Source organism: Nestor notabilis, unplaced genomic scaffold (genome assembly GCF_000696875.1).
Source record: "Nestor notabilis isolate BGI_N333 unplaced genomic scaffold, ASM69687v1 scaffold24559, whole genome shotgun sequence".
NCBI classification, from domain to species: Eukaryota; Metazoa; Chordata; class Aves; order Psittaciformes; family Psittacidae; genus Nestor; species Nestor notabilis.
The window spans coordinates 5,579-5,824 of record NW_009945436.1 but is presented as its reverse complement, the minus strand read 5'-3'; the positions used below and the strand labels follow the sequence as shown (position 1 = coordinate 5,824).

At 65.9% G+C, this 246-nt stretch overlaps 1 protein-coding gene across 1 annotated transcript in view; it reads left to right on the top strand.

The window, feature by feature from the left end:
• VANGL2 (VANGL planar cell polarity protein 2) overlaps positions 1-246 on the top strand; it is a 4,394-nt gene that overhangs the window by 136 nt on the left and 4,012 nt on the right. The window contains exon 2 of the mRNA XM_010022882.1: positions 19-142. Within this exon, the coding sequence (XP_010021184.1) occupies positions 19-142 (124 nt within the window). The remainder of the gene's footprint in view (positions 1-18; positions 143-246) is intronic.

The window sequence follows — 246 nt, the reverse complement described above, 5'->3', positions numbered from 1 at the left end:
TTCCTCTCCCTTGCCTTCCAGGGACCGACGAGACCGGCACCGCTCCAAAAGCCGGGATGGGAGTCGTGGGGACAAGTCAGTGACCATCCAAGCTCCGGGAGAGCCCTTGTTGGACAACGAGTCCACGCGGGGGGATGAGAGGGTGAGTTGGGCACGGAGGGAGGAACAAGGTTGGCACCTCGGCTCTGCTGTGGGGATGCTACTGCGGGTGGGAGCTGCAGGATCCCGGCCTGCCCCGCGCTCCGG